Here is a 16,860-nt window from a genome sequence, read left to right on the forward strand (position 1 = left end):
CTGCCTACCTTTGCAGTCTCATCTACTGACACTTAATAGAACAAACCTATGATCCTACCAGCATACTCTGCTCTACAGTACCCTCCTACCTTTCTTGCTTTCTCTATTCTCTCACTTCCTTCCTCTAGGCTAGGTCTTAATAGCCCTTCAAGGCTTTCCAGATTCACCTTAAATTTCATTCATTCAGTTTTAACAAATACGCACTTGAGAGTTCCTATGTTCTAGGCACTGTTCTGGAGGTATTAGCTGACTTGGAGTCCTTATCCTCACATTGATTCTACTTAATGGAGGGCTGGAGAGAGGATAGGGCTATGAAGAAAATAAAGCCCGGTGAAGGGAACAGGAAGTGTGTGTGAGGCCACATTGCTTCTTTATAACAAGATAGTGAGGGACACCTCACCTCTTCTATGAGGCAGTTCCTGACACGATTCACTTCAGGCTGAGTTGAGTATAACCCATCTGTGCTCTGTTCATCACAACCTTATTGCCCTGTCCTGAAATGGTGGTGTTCTTGCAGGGCTCTTCCACTTGTCTGTGATTCCTTGAGGGCACGGACTGCTCATCTATGCATTCCTGTTGTCTAGCACATACTCTTTCTAAGGAAATGTGTTGTCCCAGGCACTGTTCTGGGTGGTGGAGATAAAGGCACATAGTAAGTGCTCAAAAAAAGTTTGTTGAAATACATTAATACATTTTTGAAATCATAATAGTAAAAACCTCAAATATAAAAATTTCACTTTATACTTAATATTTAATTGTGTATCAAATACTAAAACAGACCCGAAGTGTCACACGAAAAGGGTTTTAAAAATAGGAAACATTACTTTATAGGTAGTGTGTCTGTTTGGGTGATGAAAAAGTTTTGGAAATGGATAGTGGTGATGTCTGCACAACACTGTGAATGTAATTAATGTCACTGAATCATACACTTAAAAATAGTTAAAATAGTAAGTTTTATATTAAATATAATTTACCACAAAAAAAGATATAAACTATAATTACACACTAACATATTCCCAAAACTGTGAGTGGTAGATGAATAAAGATTAAATAAACATTTCATAGGAGAAACATATTTGAGCTGCATTTGAAAGCACAGGAGACTGAATCCTGAAAGTCTGGAGGTATCCTGGGAACAGGATCAATAAGGGAGAATTTGCAAGGAATTACAAATACGGTTGAACGGCTAGAGTAAAAAGTTGGTGCTAAGACTTTGTATAGGTAAGTCTATCGGTCTGTAGGAGTATTTTATGCACTGATTACAGACAGAACAAGCATTTTATTATGAAAAACCATAATCATTTACTGCTAACCTTACTGATGGCAAATGGGCAAATAAGAAATTCAGAAGTGATTTTTTTGTCTGTCCTATTTGTTTTTATGCTCATATTTTTGGACCCTTTTTGCAAATCTCAGTGATTTATTTTTAGACTAAAATTCCCTTATTATCAACTTTCTTCTTGCTAATTTTATTTTGTCTGCTTTTACTTTTCTAAATTAAAAATGCAATACGGAATTACAGAAAATTTCTAAAATTCAAGAAAATGTGTATGTTTATCTATCCACTCATCTATAGACACATACATACACACTTATATGTAGACTGCACACAATTCTATCCTAAAACAATCATTACTTTGAGTGTATCATCAATCAAACCTATCAATTGCTTTCATTTACTTTATCCCCGTGATATTATACTCTTCATAATGATCTTACATCAAGCAGCTGTATAGTATCTAATCTGGCAGATGGATGATAATTTGCTTTATCATTCTCTTACTGTTGGACATTTAAGTAGCTTCTAGGTTTTTACTACTATAATAATTCTGCAATGACCATCTCCCAGTAAATAGCTTTTCTTCCTTTGAATTTCCCTAGGAGAGATTAACAACTGTGGGATTACCGGTCTTATTCGTTTAAAGAGTATGAACTTTCAAGGCTTAGAAAAAAAATCAGAAGGATCATATCGATTTACACTGCTATCAGCAATGTATGAGTACCTATCTATATCACTTTGCCAGTATATGCTATCATTTAAATTTTGTCCATTAATGCATAAATTAAAAATTGTACTTAATGGATTCATCTGCATTTTTTGGATTACTATTAGAGTTCAACATTTGCCTCTAATTTTTAAAGTTATAAAAGATGGCACTGCTACTTCAGCAAGAAACCATATTGAGCACAAGTCAACAGTTCAAGCCCATGAAAATTAAAAAAAAAAAAAAAAACTTTAGCAAAGTTATCCTATTCACTTAATTACATGAGTAGCTGTTATTGTGCTGCATGGTATCAGGCATCAATGGCAAGCAGTTCACCTAAGTGGCTAGTACTACTATTACTTACACATAGCCAGACCAAGCATTCTTCGATTGTAGAGAAGGTTTGGATCAAGCAGGGTCACAAGCTCTTCTTATGCCCTCATAAATATCCCTTAATCTGAACCCAGATGTGACCAGAAGGTGAGTTGTCTTTCTTCCTTAATACATGTACCTTCTGACCTATAAACTGAGCATCCAGTAAAGACAGGCTTTATAAATTTAGTTTAGCTGAGAGTAGGCCAGCACTAACTTTACTGAGAGGCAAAAATGAGGCAAAGTCAGATATAACGGAAAAGAGCTGACCAAAGAAAGAGCTGCCAAATCCCTTGTCTTTTCTCTCTCTGGTTACTCCTCAGGTTAAGGATCTAGGTTTTTAGTGAAAACTCTGAAGAACTTTGAACTCTGACCTATTTCTATCTCCTTATCCTCAGAGAAAAAGAAAGGGCTAGAGGCACTTTCATATTCCCATTTTCCCGGTCAGCCATACCAACTACTGGAACAATGGACTGCATAAAAGGATTTAAGGGACTTCCCTCTGCCAAAACCTGTCTCCCCAACACTGAATTTCCAGGCACTAGAGATTTTTTGATGTTTTTAAGCACACAATTCTGGGAAGATTAAAGAAGGTAAAAATGGCAAGGATAAAAAAGAGGTAATAGTGATCCATACTCTAGCAAAAATTAATTTAATCACCCTGGTTTTATATTCTTAGAATACTTAATTCTGATGCATGCAGAGAACTGGAATAAAAGCGTGGAGAAGACACAAAAGGAAAAGAGTTAAGAAGTCATTTCAGATTTCTTTAAAAATGTAATAGCTGAGGGTACCAGACTTCAGAAGGATAGGGAAGATGAAAAAGCTAAGCTTACGATAATAAAAATTTATGTTTCTATAGACTTTGAAAGTTTAAAAAGCACATTTACATGGATCATATTACTTAACCGTCACAACAACCCTGTACTGAAACTGAGACCCAGATAGATTAAGTAACTTACCCAAAGTCACATAGGTAGTAATTGGCAGAGCCGGGACTCGAACCCAGGTCTTCTGATTCCTCCTGTGCATTTTCCAGCTCCCCTGGAGCTGAAGCAGGGGCAAAAAGGGAGGTGGAAGTAATTTGCCCAAGACCAGCCTTGAGCTTTCCTCTTGTTTTAAAGGCCAAGAAGAGCAGACATTTAGCTCTCTCGGTGACCCTTTTTCACCAAATCCTTCCAGAGTAAAGTATATAGAACCTGAAAGTGTTTCTCAACATTGAAGCCAAGAATGGCAGTAAGTAATAAACAATGTCAGAAGTATTTTTCACCATACTTTGCCAATTTTGTGAAATTTATTTGAATCACAAGGCATAGTAATTCTCATTTCAGAAAGTAAACCTTTCTTTTTTTTTTAATAATTAAAATGGTTCAAAGTAGGTTACTTTTGAAATTTTATTTAGTGGTTCCAGTCAAGCCTTGTAAATTAAAAATTACAACATTATAAAAACTATTTTTAAATCTGCTTACGAACCAAGCTACCTACTTTAACTTACTCTGTGGCCATTGTTCTCCCATCCTAATCACCCTTCCTTAGTGATTATTTTCACTAACCAAACCCATTTTTTCTGTCGAGTCGATTCCAACTCAACACAACCCCATAGGATGGAGTAGAACTGCCCCATAGGGTTTCCAAGGAGCGCCTCGTGGATTTGAACTGCTGACCTTTTGGTTAGCAGGTGTAGCTCTTAACCACTACACCACCAGGGTTTCCATTTTCACTAAAGCAATTATAAATCATTAGATTGGCTAGAAATTTCACATATTCAGTCTTTTCATAGCCAACTATAGACATTTTCAACAAATGGGAGAGTATATACATTACCTTCTTGAGATATAAATCTTATATTTGTTTCTAAATTACAGCTAAAATGCTTTTAATCTAACCCTTTATAATTAATTTTCTATAATAAAATTTAGACTTTCCAGTGGCTAGTTTGTTTCTTGAATAGTTTCTTAATTTTTCTTAAAGGAATTATATATTTTAATTTCCCATCTTTACTATTTATACTTCTCATAAGTTTCAAGCACATTCAATAAGATATTTTTATTTTATTTCCTGTACTAATGTCCTAAGAATACAGGAATATGATTTAAATGGACTAGGCACGCTACCAACTTTTTATCATTTCTAGGTCCTTTCGTAATGAGTTCTAATACATCTCAATAATGGTCTCTAAAGGTCCTTCCATTTATGAGAACTACTATCAGTAGGACCGAGTACAGTGTAAGCATTAACACTAATCATGACATACAAAAGATCAACCAGGGGTATTAGTGCTCAAAGCTTTTAGAGGCTTTTGTACTTTAAAAGATGGTCTATTTAACTGGACTTTATTTGAGCATCAGTCCTGCCTGGTTTGGGTTATATCCAACCCAATTCTTAAAACCACCTGAAAACTTTAAGATGAACAAAAAGGAATGCAATCCCACATAAAATAAAATAAAGGAGAAAAAGGACAAGGAGGGAGAGGTGAGATAAGAAGGATGAGAGAGAGGAAGCAAAAAAACAACAAAGTGGACCAGGTAGAATGGATAAAAAATTTAGACTAATACTCACAAGCTCTTGAATATGTCTCCCTTATCCCTTTGCTTTAAGACTTCAATTCCATACTTTGAAAATCTGATTTAAGTCAAACATTCTTTTGATTATTACCCAAATTTAGGAATTTACTGAGAAAAATTTCTCACTTTATGAGAAATTTTTCTTCACATTACAAGTCTTATTTATTTAAGAATACAATTAGCATTAACACTTAAACAAAATCAGAAGTCCATACATTTTAGAATTTGAACTAAAAAGAAAGAGAAGTGAGCTGACTTTCAATATTCTTCATTGTATAATAAACGGTGTTAGTCAGACACCTGACCCTAATTCCCTAATAACGTGAGCTGGGAAAAGTGGGCATACTTAGGCAGAATGAAAATGCACTAAAAGGTTGCTACGGTTAATACAAGTTTTGAGAAATCACTGTTGGGCTTTCCAACTTATTTTTTTGGCACTATACCATTCACTTACCATGCCTAAAAAAGTTGCAGTCAACAACTATTCCAACAATGGTTCCCAGACTGGAACTCACCCAGTCTGATGGTGAATTTATCATTATTTTATTAGGTGGCTTCTTGAAGGAAAGAAACATACTGCCTACTTTTCCTTTTAATTCCTTGGGCGTATAGCCCACTCTATTTTCCAAACTGCCTTAAAAACTTCGGTACCAAAAAAAAAGCATTCAATGAATAATTTCTTGAAAAAACACCATCAGGCTTGATGTTTGAGGAAGGACTCTTCAATAATAAAGGTGGCCACCAGGACATATCAATCACTGAACAAATAATTACTGATCTCCTTCCAATGTTTCAGCTACCAAGCCAGTTTGTGTGCTAACTCAAAATTCTGATCCCATCAATCTCTAAAAGAGATGGTACTTACAGTATCATTACTGATTATTTATAGAGTTCTTTGCACTTCCACTAGCTATTACCCAACAGTAAATTGTGCCCTAGTTTATAAATTACAAATGCCTGGAAAGGGGATGTTTCTTGAAGTAATATTTCTCCCCTGCAGATCTCTCATGTGAAAGATCCTCAATTCATGTGATTTACCAAGTAGTATCAGGAAAAATAAGAACAAGAGGTCAAGAGCAGTCAAGTGCTTGTTTTTCAGAAGGCTTTGAATAACAAGCTTTAAACTAACTAAAACAATGACATTCAAAGGCTTCAGAGAGAACACACTAGTCCATTAGTAAGAGCAATACAAATGTTGAAGCAAAGCAGAATTTTTGCCTTTTAGGAGGAATTCATTTGCTTTGACACTTTATTTAGTAATAGCCAGTGCCAGTTCACTTAAAAAAAAAGGGGGGGGGGTGAGAGGAGGATTTTGATTTTTTCTTATTAGATTATTGGGGAATAATAAATAGAAAACCCAAATAAAAAATGAACCTATGCTACTGCTGGAACATATAGACATCATGTGGGTTATTAGATGGGAATTACAGAAAAGGACAGCAATACTACGAAAGCTACCATAGGAATCTTGCAAGTGACAAATTCTGAAAACTGTTACATATTGAGTTAAAATAAAATTGAGTTGTCTATAATTACATCTGGAAACCTTGGTGGCGTAGTGGTTAAGTGCTACGGCTGCTAACCAAAGGGTCAGCAGTTCGAATCTGCCAGGCGCTCCTTGGAAACTCTATGGAGCAGCTCTACTCTGTCCTATAGGGTCGCTATGAGCTGGAATTGACTCGACAGCACTGGGTTTGGTTTTTGGTATAATTACATCTAAAATAAAATTTTTATTATCATATAAATTTAATACTACTGCTCATGGCCCTTGGAAATCCTCGTGGCGCAGTGGTTAAGAGCTACGTCTACTAATCAAAATGTTGGCAGTTCGATTCCACCAGGCACTCCTTGGAAACTCTATGATGCAGTTCTACTCTGCCCTACAAGGTTGCTATGAGTTGGAATCGACTCGATGGCAACGGGTTTGGTTTTGGTTTTTTTTAACTCATGGCCTTGGTGGCTTAGGGTTAAGTGCTCAGCTGCTAACCAAAGGGTTGGCAGTTCAAACCCATCAGCTTCTCAGCGGGGGAAAGATGTGGCGGTCTGCTTTCATAAAGATTACAGCCTTGGAAACCCTATAGGGCAGTTCTACACTATCCTACAGGTCACTATGACTTGGAATCAACTTGATGGCAACAGATTTGATTTTTTGATTTACTAATGGCATAAATACTTAGAAGGGACATAAATATTCAGGAATAAATTTTGTTCTCTATTCATAGAAAGGTAAAGAATGTATTTGGAACATGTTTGAAGAGAAAGTGCTTTTTACATATTTTATCTCATAATAAAAATATCGTACTGTACTACTACTAATAACAGGTTTGGGAAATCCCAAACAACACTTTTTAAAGATAAATTTTTGCTTCATTTTACAGATGGGAAGTTTGAAAACTAGAAAGAAGCTAGTCAAGATTACCTATCCCCTATAGAATTTATAGGGTCACTATGAGTTGGAATCAACTCAATGGCAACTTTTTTGGGGTATCTAGAAAGAAAAAAAAAAAAAAAAGAGTTCCGTGAGCAAATAAGTTTGTGAAGCACTAAACACTATACATCTCTCAGTTGGAGATTTAAAATGTTACTGGCTCCAAGAAGTCCTATAATAAAAAAGTGTACTTAACTGTTTTAATCCAGGATTTTCCAAACTTATTTAACCAAAGAACACCTATTAACAAGAAAACAGAACTAGAATATGTTCTCAGAATATGCTTTAGAAAACTCTGAGTTAGATGGGCTAACTTTTTATACATTACATACAAAGAATTATATGGATATATAAAAGACTTAGTGACTTTTTATAATGTCTAAGCTAGAGCTTCTTCATTATGCTTACTCTAAACCATACAGATTTTTTAAAAGGCAAATAAAATGTACTCACTGTTGCAGTACTTCCTTTCCCTTCTGGATGGAGCTCTCAGCCAATGACAGGCCACTAAGGGAGTTATTTCAAGCCAAGGTATAAAATTCTTGCAAGTAGTTCCCAAGTTTAACGGAACTGGAAGCTCTATAACACCTGAGTGTTTCTCGCTAGGAGAGAGATCAACTTCGCTCTTTTCCTAGAGTGTGATGGTGAAACCTATTGTACATGATTCCAGAATAAATAGCATACTTATCCAGTAAAGTTTAGAAGAACTAGGATCAGTAGTAAGGGTAATCCGTATACATCAAGAGACATCACCAAACGGAGGTAAAAAGAAAAAGTTAAAAAAAAGTCAAAAGGATACAATGATATTTAGAAAACAAAATAAAAACTGAGAGATATGACCAATAAATAAGATGATGGTAGGAGTACAGAGAAACAGTATTAAGTAGAGACACAGAGATGACTACATAACAGAAAGGAGAAATGACAACTCACTATGGCATGCAATGAAATATGTATCATAAGTCCACTTTTAGCTCTTCACTATCAAGGTTCACCATCAAGGTTCACCATCACTCCCTACAGGAAAGGCACTGTGGGAGCTCCATCTGAAAGGGAATAAAGTCTACGGGTACAATGAGCAACATTATTTTTCTGGTCCTTTTGCAGACGCAAATGGATGAGGCTCAGAAAATTCATCCAAAATTAAAACAACTGTATTTTTTTTTTTTAATCAAGAGTGCCTCTTTAGAACTATAAAAATCTTTGAAATATACTGACGTGAATATTTATTCAAGACATATGACCAATATGAGTGACATCTCTGGGAACATAGAAATAAAAAAAAAAAAATCCTCAGTTTCATTTATTTTACTACTTCTTTATTTCCTGTGCAATAAGTATACTAGCAAATCTTTTGAATACCTTTGCAAAGAAAAGTTAAAATTTATTGCAGTCTGAAATGACAGCATCAAAAGTTTCTATAAGTAAACAAAAAGACGAAATTCACAGAGGAGAATAAGCCTTGGGTTTACCGAATCAAAAATGTCAAAGGAAAAAATTAATTCGCCTGACAATTCTGGCCCTCTTCAACTATGAATCTCACTCTTAAGACCTCCTTAAGATTACTTTGAAGGAAAAATCAAAATTACATAATAGTCAATACAAAGGTAAAGTATTATGAATCTACTTCTTAATTACCCAACTCCATATATTCATAAGTCCACATTTTGGGTTGCCATTAACAAAGGGGACACTAAGAAGATAAAAGATTAACGTAATATCTATTGGTATTATTCATGTATATAAAAACAAATGTGGTAGATTTTTAAACATTTAAGCTAACCTAATACTTTTTTTTAATACTTAATATTAAGAATATTTAAATAATTAGAAGCTTAAATTGTTTTATGAATGGTGATTAAAGTTAAAAACACATCTGAGCAGTATCATTAAAATTACTTTAAAAAGAAAAGATAGTGTCTCAGGTAATACTAGATACTAACATTAAAAACATGCTAGTACTCTGCCATGTTATTTCACCTTCAGACTTATCTCACTTTCAGAAAAAGGAACAGGAAATAATAATATAACCTCATACTTTCATTGTTCAGTAAAGGAAAACTCAGATTACCCAAAAACCTTTTAAAGATATTTTTACATATAGTTCATTTAAATAGATTACAATATGTTATCAGATATCAAAATTCAAACAATACTTTATACACATTCTTAAAATAGCATATCATTGTCTTAGTATTAATTTAAATAGTTAAATAAAATGTTGCTATTCAATAGTAGTGTAGCTGGGTCTCAGTCTCAAGACATACCATTCCATTTAGCTGTCAGGAGATAAATTTGGGTTTCAAAAGGTAGATATGAATAGTACTTAAGTGAACGTATTTATGCATACAGAGTATACTGACGTCAACAGCTTTCATATCTCCAGTAGAGCCCTTCTGTATAATTCACACCTCTCCTGTGTGAACTGTGAGAGATTGGATAATAGATGGAGAAGAAATAACTACACTTACTATAGTAAACCAAACTTTATTAAAAGAAAGCTTAAAGATATTGCATGGAATTCCAAGTTCCATGGCTCACAATCTGAAATGTTCTGAAATGGGGCTAAACTAGCCATACAGCTTCATTCTGATTTACGCTGTGTTTATGTTTCTTTTTTTTTTTACAAAAGAAAATTGGCACTGCCCATATAGCTCTCTTTGAAAGCAGTTTCCCAAGATATGTATGGCAGAACAAAAAGTATTTCATTATTTCAGTGACTTTAACCAAATTGTGTTTTTAATGCAGAAGTTTAAGTACAGTAAAATATAACCAATAATTTATTAAAAAATTTATCAGCAAGAATAAAAAGCCTTCTGGATTATAATAAATAGGTGCTTGCACTTTTCACTGAATACTAATTGGCAGAACCTCATTGTTGTAGAATTCTAACCGTCCTTTGAAGTAAAATGGTTTCTATAATAATTGTCCTCTTTTAACATCTATTATGATTTTTGATATCAAACACAAACTAGATATAACCTAATTTATCATTACAGCGTGAAAATTATTAACATGACCTTGGTTCTAAAACATTTAGAATTCATTTTTAACCCATTAATTTATTTATGACAACTCTCAAATCTGCTTCCTCATTAAACAGGCTAATTTTTTCGTTATGTGTTTCTCTTTAATATTTCTGTTAGTTACAGAAGAATTTATGGCTCTTTATGAATGTTATTTGATTTGGAAAAGGTAACTTTCAAGCACGTTTCCTAGAACACCATGATAAAACAAATTTTGTGCAATGTTACTACAAAAATAAAACTTGAGATTGATAAGTTCCCTTTCTTAATGTATGATAAAACTAAAATACATAACTACCAAAAAATAAAATAAAACCAAAAAGAAGCCCTCATAAAAACAAAATTGACTTTTAAATAGAGAAATAAAACAGATAAGCCGATAAGAACTTTATAAATACATAAAATTTATAGTGAAGTAATACCTTTTTCCACTACAGTAATTTTATCTTCAAACTAAAATGGAATAAACAAAGACCTAAAAATTATTTAAATTATAATTTTAGTAAAAACAGAATTTTCCCCATTTCTACTTTCTTTAATACCTTAAAAGTTAAGAAAAAAGTCCCTAGTAAGACATTTAAGTTTGTTTCATAAAACTAGAACTATAGCTTTCTTCTATCTTTGTGCAAAGGGTGGAGATTTTTTTGTGTCTTGCTCACCTGGAACAGTGCCCGGCATCTGATAGATGTGCAATGAATAAATGAATGTTCTACAGAAAAACATTTACGATAAGATGGATCATCTAAAAGACAGTAACAATCTACTGTCACTTTCCAGAGACACTGCCCAAGATGATGGGTATGTTAAGGTCTTAGAACTAACCATTATCTACACAACCACAATTTTTCTTGTTGAAACTGTTGAACAGTCATCAGTTGCTGATACCAAAAAGCAGACACTATGAACTTTTTAAAAGAAAGTTTGGAAACCAGCATGTTCTAAAAGTTTTCCTGAGACATAAAGGTCTCAGAGGAATCAGGCCATGAATATACTTGGAAAATCAGGAAGTACCTTTTTCAGGTTTAGGAGAGCTTTTCAGAAGCAACAGCACCTTAGAAACACAAAAGGTTTGTCTGAGCAGCAGCAGCACTGTATTTTATAGTACTTCCAAATTGCCTGTGGCATCTTTTTACTGGTTTCCTGGTATTAGTTTTAGAATTAAAAAAAAAAAAACACACACACACACACACACACACAATTTGCAAAGTGCCTGTAGGGAGCATAAGAAGGTTTTCTTTGCCTTTAATGGTTTCTCATGAAGTGGTCAGAAATATAAAACAATATTATGGTTTTCTTTCTATATTATTTGACAAATAATAAATGAGATTCTATACTGCTTCATTTACTTTGTTAAAAGAGGAAGTCCTCTTCTGTTCAGAGAACCCATTCTTTGAAAAAGAGAAATAAATTGGAGCATTTATCCTGGTGTTAAAGAATGAGCTGTGAACCTCACATTACACGTAATAATTAGGGAATTCATTACAATAAAGGCACTAAAATTGTGATAGATTTCCAAAAGAAACGAAGAAATCTAGCTAGCATGGAAAAAAAAAAAAAAAAGAAGGGTAAAATACCTAATTATTTTGGTAACACATCGTTTTGGAGGAAATAAAATATTTAATCATAATCAGAACATATATTTCAGCTATCTAAAACATCATTGCTTAGTGAGTATGTTCTGGAAGTAATCAGGTGTATCCAGATGGAAGCAGAAAATAAATACTTGGCTTACTGAGGCAAATAATTCCTAGACTTCATGAGAAAAACATTAACACTTAAAGAACTGACTTGATTTTTATTTCAGTTTTCCATACAACAGACTGTTAATTTAGTCATTAAGCCTCTTACTAGTTCATACTTTACTTGAAAATTTATTCTTTTACTTTAAAGAGACAATATAGGCAATTTATTTCTATAAAGGCTTTTGGTAAACAAGAGGTTTTCCAAAATCTTGTGCCAATAACAAACATAAACCTTAATAAACAATACCGTACCATTTCACAATTAAAAATATTACTGCACATAAGTAGTGCAAGAGTTAAAAAATCAGAAAATCCATAATCCATAGTGTGAGTTAATAACAGTGCTAAAGCATCTAACAACTTCCCTACATCTTGCAGCCCTTCAATTTTTCCAGTATGACTGATCAATTAGTGTTACCTTATTGGTAAAATAAATATTTTTCTTTGTATAATTTGGTACATTGATACATAAATATAATTAACTTAAAACTTGTTTCCCAGTGAAAAAAATGTTCACAGAAAAAGTGTTCACAGACCCCAACATCAATACTTTTAAAAGCTAAGAGAACTGTACACTAACTCTAACTTAATGGTCTCAACATTGTATTTCCTAAAGGCATACAGACAGACACACACACACACGCATACACATGCACACCTATTTTTAAAAAATGGAGATGGATGAAAATATGTTAAGCTGGTGGTGGTTTCAACATTTCAAGAAGGAGGTATTTCTCTCAACTAATTATTCACGCAAATAAAGAAGGCTGATTTTATCCTCAGAAGTGCATGATCCAAAAATGTTTGTTTTATTATACTCTGCAGAATCACGAAATGTCAACAATCACTTGATTATCTATAAGTAAGAGAAAAGAAACGCCAGAATCTCCAACAGAATTAGAGATCCTATCCTGCTTCTTTCTGCAAAATATTTCAAACACCTAATAAAAAAATTTTAAGTCAACTACAGAAAAAGAAAATAGATAAGATAATGGCACAATAAAGCATAGATGAGTAGTCACAAACAGGTAGGAATATAAAATTATTGCTGTGGTTCAGAATAGAATCACTAAATGGGCTGTGACAGCTAATACACTTATTGCCCAGCTAAGTTTATACAGACCTAAAATCAAGGGTAAAGCAATGAGGACTACATCAAGGGGGGGTAAAAGAAAAGTCACTAACTGCAAAAGAAAATGATCACTTCAGTAGCAAACACCTCTGAATGGAATAGCTACAGTGAGAAAAAAACAAACGTGCTCATCAGTTATGGCCATCCTGGAATAGAAAAAGGGAGGAGAAAAGAAATGAAGTAAAGAAAAACTATAATTTTTTCTTTAGGGAGAGAAGAATAAAATTAATTTCTCATTAAATTTTCTAAAAAAAGAAAAACTAAATAACGTAAGAATTCTATTTTAAACCTTTGACCATAATGGCTAAAAACAATTGGGAGCACATGATGAATAGCAAACCAGGACTCAACTTCTAGAAATATAGACTCAATACATAAGTACTTTGCCATCAAAACTAGATTAAAATGTATTACTGGGAAAGAGAATACAAACAGCCATCATATGAAAATCAGAAGGGTAAAACTATGGTTATATCAAGTTTCTCTGAGAAAAGAAAAGACGTAAATTAGAAATTGATGGGATGTCAGTCTTTCAGAGAAAAGCAGTTAGAATTTAGAGAATTAGAGTGAGGGGAAAGAATGTCTTAAATATATGAACCATTAGCAATATTATATGACAAAATATGAAATGATAGAGTATCTAGAAAATCACAGTTTTTCTAGAAGAAAAAGGCAAAACAGTGACCCAAAATATAGTTACTGTTACTACGTTTTCTGTTGTCTTATTGAACTTTTTTGGGAGGGCGGAAGCACTGAGGGGGTGACAGAAAAATGCAGACACCAAAACTAAAAGCAGCTTATGGGAAAACAATGTATGTTTCAATGATGAAGGCTACTGATTGTCTGAAAGATATAATTTTCTAGCATTTTTTATATTTTAAGGGAAACAGGAACAAATTAGGCTTATAATGAAAAGTTTATTAACAGCTACCCACCCATTTGAGAAACGAAGGAAATAAAAACTTTATGAAACTAATTCTAATATGGCTTGTACCCCTGATTTTTTCTAAATGTAGTTGAGAAACTATATATTGTCACATGTATCCTATATAAAATGGACTCCATTACATCAATACATTCTAAATTACATCATCAAAGATATCACACAGCTTTGACACAACATTCAGCAACAAAATTATCAAATAATTATTAACAGATATTTATAGTTGATTTATACATATACATATATAAATATGTGTAGTAAATGCAAAGTGAATTCATTTATAATTTAAAGTTTTCTTAATTTTACATGTAATTTAAATAAAAAACAATATATATGTATCCAACAGAGTTTAAATTTGATAGCTGCTGGATATAACTTAGTCCAATTTAAAGTAACAGCTCAAGAAAGAACAAAATATGCATAAAAACCCATTTTACACATACAAACAAATCTTGGGCAATCATGTAAATATGGGCACCTATTTGCAAAGCATAATACAACAAAGCATTATACAAGAAAAGTAATTCGAAGTACTCATTTTTTACTGTAGTTTGGTATAATTATTAAAATCAAGTTTTACTTCAAGGGTAGCAAGTTTTAAGCAAATTCAAAATATTTTTCCACTTGCATTTTTTTATAAGTATGGCTAATCTTTTAGAGCTATATACTTTCTTCAGAATAGCTTATGCCTTTGTACAGAATTTGGATCACGTACCCATGCCTCTGTTTGAATGGGCCTGATGTTGCTTAATAGCACCTCTTCATAGTTTCCATAATCAATGAATTTAACAACTGCTGTCATGCCCGAAGAATGGAGAGCTTCAACTTCTGCTCGGTAAAACTGAGGAGACAAAAAGGAGTTCTAAATATGACAATCAATATTGTCAACAAAGGGCAATATCTGACGAAAATGTAAATTCTCAAAATGTTATAATGTGTAATACTTTTAAAGGTAGAAAACACACCTGTGGATAATCACAAAGGTGGCTAAAAAGAGAGAAATTCTCTCATTCATATGAATTCCCACATATAAACAAAAAGATTTCAGAACAGAACTAGAGGGTCAGTCCAAAAAATCCATTGCCATTGAGTCGATTCCAACTTATAGAGCCCCACAGGACAGAGTAGAACTGTCCCATAGAGTTTCCAGGGAACAGCGGTGGATTCAAACATGCCGACCTTTTGGTTATCAGCTACCAGAGCTCCAGAGGGTCAGCAGAGAATATTCACATTTTTTTTTTTAATGGATGTAAAAAGAACTAGTACTATGTTTTATTGTTACGCACCGAAGTACTCTGAAGAACATTGGTTAAGACAATTCCTATATAAACCACCACCCACTGCCGTCTAGTAGATTCCGACTCATAGCGACCCTATAGGACAGAGTAGAACTGCCCCATAGAGTTTCCAAGGAGCGCGCCTGGCAGATTTGAACTGCAGATCTCTTGGTTAGCAGCCGTAGCACTTAACCACTACACCACCAGGGTTTCCAATTCCTATATACTAATCAGAATATATGACTAAAAAGTAATTTATTTTAAAAACAGAAATACATGACAAAAATAAATGCCAAAGAAGGCTTATTAACTCAGTCCTCACAGGCGGCCAGGGTGAGGTAGGGGTATTGGGGAGCGAGTCAGCACATTACTTATGTCCAGGATTTATAGGATTTGAAGCACTGCACAGCCAGAAACTTTATTAGTTGAACCATGCACATTACCAAACTTACAAGAAACTGATTTATATAACGAAACTATAATTTAAGAATTTATCTGTTAAAGTAACTGGAAGTAGGTCATCTAATTGGAGCAATCCTCCAATATACATCAACCCATTCAAGACCCAAATTCTAGGCCTCAATGTTGCTCAGTGAACACAAAATGAAAACAACGAATAGTTCACTCTTAAGTATTTTCTTCATGCTAGTGTAGTTAAGATGTTCTACTATAACTCTATCTACTCTAACAGTATTTCTTAATAACAGGTTCACCAGAATCAGAAAATGTTAAAAGCAATAAAAATTCTTATTCTCCACATCCTTCTAAAAAATGAGTTGCCTCCTCTGTACCAGGAAAGAGTCCATTTTTACCAACTGACTAGCATATTTAATACTACAAAGGTAATAAATTAATCTATGGTGTTCCCTTCTTGGGCCTGGATATTAGCAAGTTTAGAGACACCGTGCTGAACTGCTAGAGTTTTCCTTTTCTTAGAGTTTCTGCACATCGCTCCCCTCTTTTACTTCTCTCCCCAACTCTTTTGAATTTTATGAATGTTTTGATTCTTTCTGGACCCATGCCTCAATTTTAAGCCTTCTCAAACCATGTCAATTCAGGTAAGTTCAACAAACACTATATCTTAGTAAAACAAATAATCTGACTTCATTTTAGGTACATACAGCTTAATAAAGAAAAAGTGTAAAAAATAACTTCTATATAATGTGGAAAGTATATTAATAGAGGTATAGTGATAGGGGCACTTAGTAAAGCTTAGGGGCTCAGGAAGAAATTCCTGCAAGAAATGACAATGGATGAAGAGGGTTTAGACAAGTAAAGAATTAAGAGAAGGGTGTTCCAGGAAAGTTATACGTACATAAAGCATGATGATGAGTATAGGAAACAACACGTAGTTTAAAATTAATTATAGTATATAAAGTGAGAAGAAGGGT

General features: G+C 33.6%; 1 protein-coding gene across 7 annotated transcripts in view; it reads right to left on the bottom strand.

The window, feature by feature from the left end:
* The window catches only part of TDRD3 (tudor domain containing 3), a 221,665-nt gene that overhangs the window by 24,650 nt on the left and 180,155 nt on the right, over positions 1-16,860 (bottom strand). For 2 of the 7 annotated variants that reach the window (XR_010318183.1, XR_010318184.1), the window contains exons 12-14: positions 14,908-15,033; positions 3,320-13,395; positions 401-626 (exon numbers count right to left, since the gene is read on the bottom strand). Coding sequence is in view for 1 of the 7 variants with exons in the window: in XM_064270056.1 (XP_064126126.1) it covers positions 14,908-15,033 (126 nt within the window). In the remaining 6 variants the exon portion in view is untranslated. The remainder of the gene's footprint in view (positions 1-400; positions 627-3,319; positions 13,396-14,907; positions 15,034-16,860) is intronic. The other 5 variants (XR_010318188.1, XR_010318187.1, XR_010318186.1 and 2 more) reach the window with 5 other exon arrangements.

The sequence above is a fragment of the Loxodonta africana genome, chromosome 17, assembly GCF_030014295.1.
Source record: "Loxodonta africana isolate mLoxAfr1 chromosome 17, mLoxAfr1.hap2, whole genome shotgun sequence".
NCBI classification, from domain to species: domain Eukaryota; kingdom Metazoa; phylum Chordata; class Mammalia; order Proboscidea; family Elephantidae; genus Loxodonta; species Loxodonta africana.